General features: G+C 54.3%; 1 protein-coding gene across 1 annotated transcript in view; it reads right to left on the reverse strand.

Annotated features, from left to right (window-relative positions):
• The window catches only part of LOC104285575 (hematopoietic lineage cell-specific protein-like), a 14,640-nt gene that overhangs the window by 9,637 nt on the left and 2,272 nt on the right, over positions 1-2,731 (reverse strand). The window contains exons 2-4 of the mRNA XM_009884042.1: positions 2,200-2,329; positions 863-973; positions 121-175 (exon numbers count right to left, since the gene is read on the reverse strand). Coding sequence (XP_009882344.1) covers positions 121-175; positions 863-973; positions 2,200-2,329 — 296 coding nt within the window. The remainder of the gene's footprint in view (positions 1-120; positions 176-862; positions 974-2,199; positions 2,330-2,731) is intronic.

Genomic DNA, 2,731 nt, shown 5'->3' on the forward strand with positions numbered 1-2,731 from the left:
AAACAAGCAACAGGAGGGGGATAACAAAGGAGACTGTGCCACAGCAGACAGCACAGGATATTGGGAGCAGAAGAGAAGCTGGGCAAAGTGTTAAGGGGCCACACATGCCCATGGACTTGCCTTTCTGGGACGAATGCTTCTCCACTTCACCCTTGTATTCAAAGCCCAGTGCTGACTGGAACAAGAAGGGGAGGAATAACAGCCGTCCTGAGGGCCAAGCTGGGTCCCACTCACTCTTCTCCAGGGGCCAGGCCGGGACCCTGCTCCCTGTCTTGTGCTGCAACAGGCCCCCACCTGGCCACCCCTCGACTGGTATGGGCCTCCTCAGCCTCCCACGCCACCCCTCCTGTCCGTGAGGCAGCATGCTCAGGAATAGGCTCTCGCAAGAGCCCATGCACTCCAGGCAAGAGAGCCACAATCTTGACCACAAACGCTGTCAGCAGGCAAGGTGGCTGGGCAGCATCTGACACCAGGATGGGCATGGGGGGACAGCACCCTGCTGTCCACATCCAGCCCTGCCACGGCCAGTCACTGCGCAAGGCACAGACTGGGGGTTTGGAGATGCAAAACATCACAGCCCCCAAGACAAACACAGTGCTACCCAGACAGGACAGTGCAAGCACAGTAATGCACACCAAAGAGTTAATCTTCACAAGCGCTCTGCCATTTGTCATCTGTCACTGTCCTGCACCAAGGAGGTGAGCTTCCTGCTCCAGTGGAGACCTGGTGCATGTCATGCCTAGCCCTGTGCCCACCAGCACTTGGAAATGAGCAGCCACAATCCTAAATGTAGCACAGTGTTTTAGGGGCAGCACTGAGCACAGGCTGCAAGTACATATTTCAGCCACCCCATCCAACACACCTTGTCAGCTCGGTCCCGCTGGACTCCATACTTCCCCCCAAAGCCCTGGGCTGCATCTGTCTGCGAGGAGTGCTTCCCAACATCAGCAACGTACTCGTGGCCCACTGCACACTGAGAAGAGAGACAGCATGACATGAGCACCCACAGTTAGACTGGTAGGGTGGACAGGCACAGACACCACACAGTTGCTCTGTCCCGCTGCCAAGATGCTTGCGGCCATGAGGTGACAGGTCCAAACTGGCCACGTTGGTGGTGATGATGCCTTCTGCACAGCCTGTGCCAGTACCAGCCCTGCTTAGAGACCTGCGATGCAGCTTCAAGGGCAGCCATCCCACACAACCAGCCCCATCGCCAGCTCATCATGCAAACTGTGGGATGCTGAATACCTGCTGCTCTCAAATGCCAGCAGAGCAGTGGATAATCATACAGGGAAACTGCAGAGAAAAGTGCGGTTAGGTACGCACAACTGAAAACCCACAGGCAGCAGGTCTGGCACCTGCTCCCTATTTTCTGTGTCTGAGAGTGAGGGTCAGCAGATCCAGCTGAGATCAGCCTTTACGCCTACCACAGGCCAGGCCAGGGTCCCACTGCTCCCTGCTGGAGGTGGTGTGGCCAGGAATTGCATGCACTCCTCAAAAGAAGGGCAAAGGCTGAACACTTGCAACATCCTGGTATGGCTGGATGAAGGCCGAGGAGCTACTCAACAAAAACACCCTCACTCCGCTCCAGCAGATGTGTCTGAGCATGGCTGCTCCATTTTGGCCTCCTGGAAATCCCTGTTTCTCACCCTGCCATCCTGGTATCATGCGCACCCACAGTGACCCCATATAGCGAATACTACTGCAACCTTATAATGTCACTTATGATAAAAAGAGAAATATTAAATGTTGAAAGGTACAGGAAGAAGCTTGATGATGATTATCAGAAAACATCTTTGATGCGAGAATAGAGAATATGAACGAAGGCTTCATCCCAGGGAGATATGAGAGAGATCTGTAATGCAGAATATGAGGAGGGAATTATTATTCATTAGTTCTCCAAGGACAAGGAGGGAGGCATCTGATTTAATTGTTATGCAGCAGGTTTGAAACAAGCCACAGAAAATCCTTCTTCACAGCTAAGGGGAGTATTGCAAGGAAGTTGTAGAGACAAATGATACAAACTGATTCAAACAGATCCTGGAGACAGATTATGGGCTAGCTGGACATGTGAATCTGTGTAGCCATGCCAGCTCACCATTTTCTCCCTTCAGAGTCAGGCCAGGAAACAGGGATGCCCTTCACTTTATGAGAAAAAGACTTCCACTGGGGCCCAAGGAAGCCCTCTACAACAGTTACCTTATCCATTCGGTCATGCTCTGTTCCAAATTTTCCCCCATAGCCATAGGAGGCTTTGGGGCCAGTCTCCAGCTCCTTCTTCTTGATGACTTCATGTTCCTCTGACACCTTGTTCCTCAGTTGATGGATGCTGGTGAGACAGAGAGAGTCAGGGCAAGTCACTTTGTGCAGCCAGCTGGAGTGTCCCTGTGCTACTGTACCAGCCAGAGCTCAGCACAGAGTAGGATGTAAGCCCACCGCCAGATGCCACCTGTGCCCACCCTGGGCACCTCTGTGTGGTAGCCGCGCAGGTGCAGCGACTGCACTGTGGTAACACGTCTGGCCCAGGGGCTGGCAACGGACCCGGAGTGGTGGGCTCAGCAGGTGCATCCACTCTCCACCCTGCAGACCCCACTCCAGGCTACACCCTGTCTTCAGCACGAGCCCACGCGTCCCTTTCTCTGCACGCAGCACTAGCCACGCCGTGCCGGGACGTCCCGAGGGAGCTGCTGGAAAGGGTCAGCTTTGGGCAGGGAAGGCGCAGGACGCCTTT

This window comes from Charadrius vociferus, unplaced genomic scaffold (assembly GCF_000708025.1).
Source record: "Charadrius vociferus isolate BGI_N301 unplaced genomic scaffold, ASM70802v2 scaffold594, whole genome shotgun sequence".
Lineage (NCBI taxonomy): Eukaryota > Metazoa > Chordata > Aves > Charadriiformes > Charadriidae > Charadrius > Charadrius vociferus.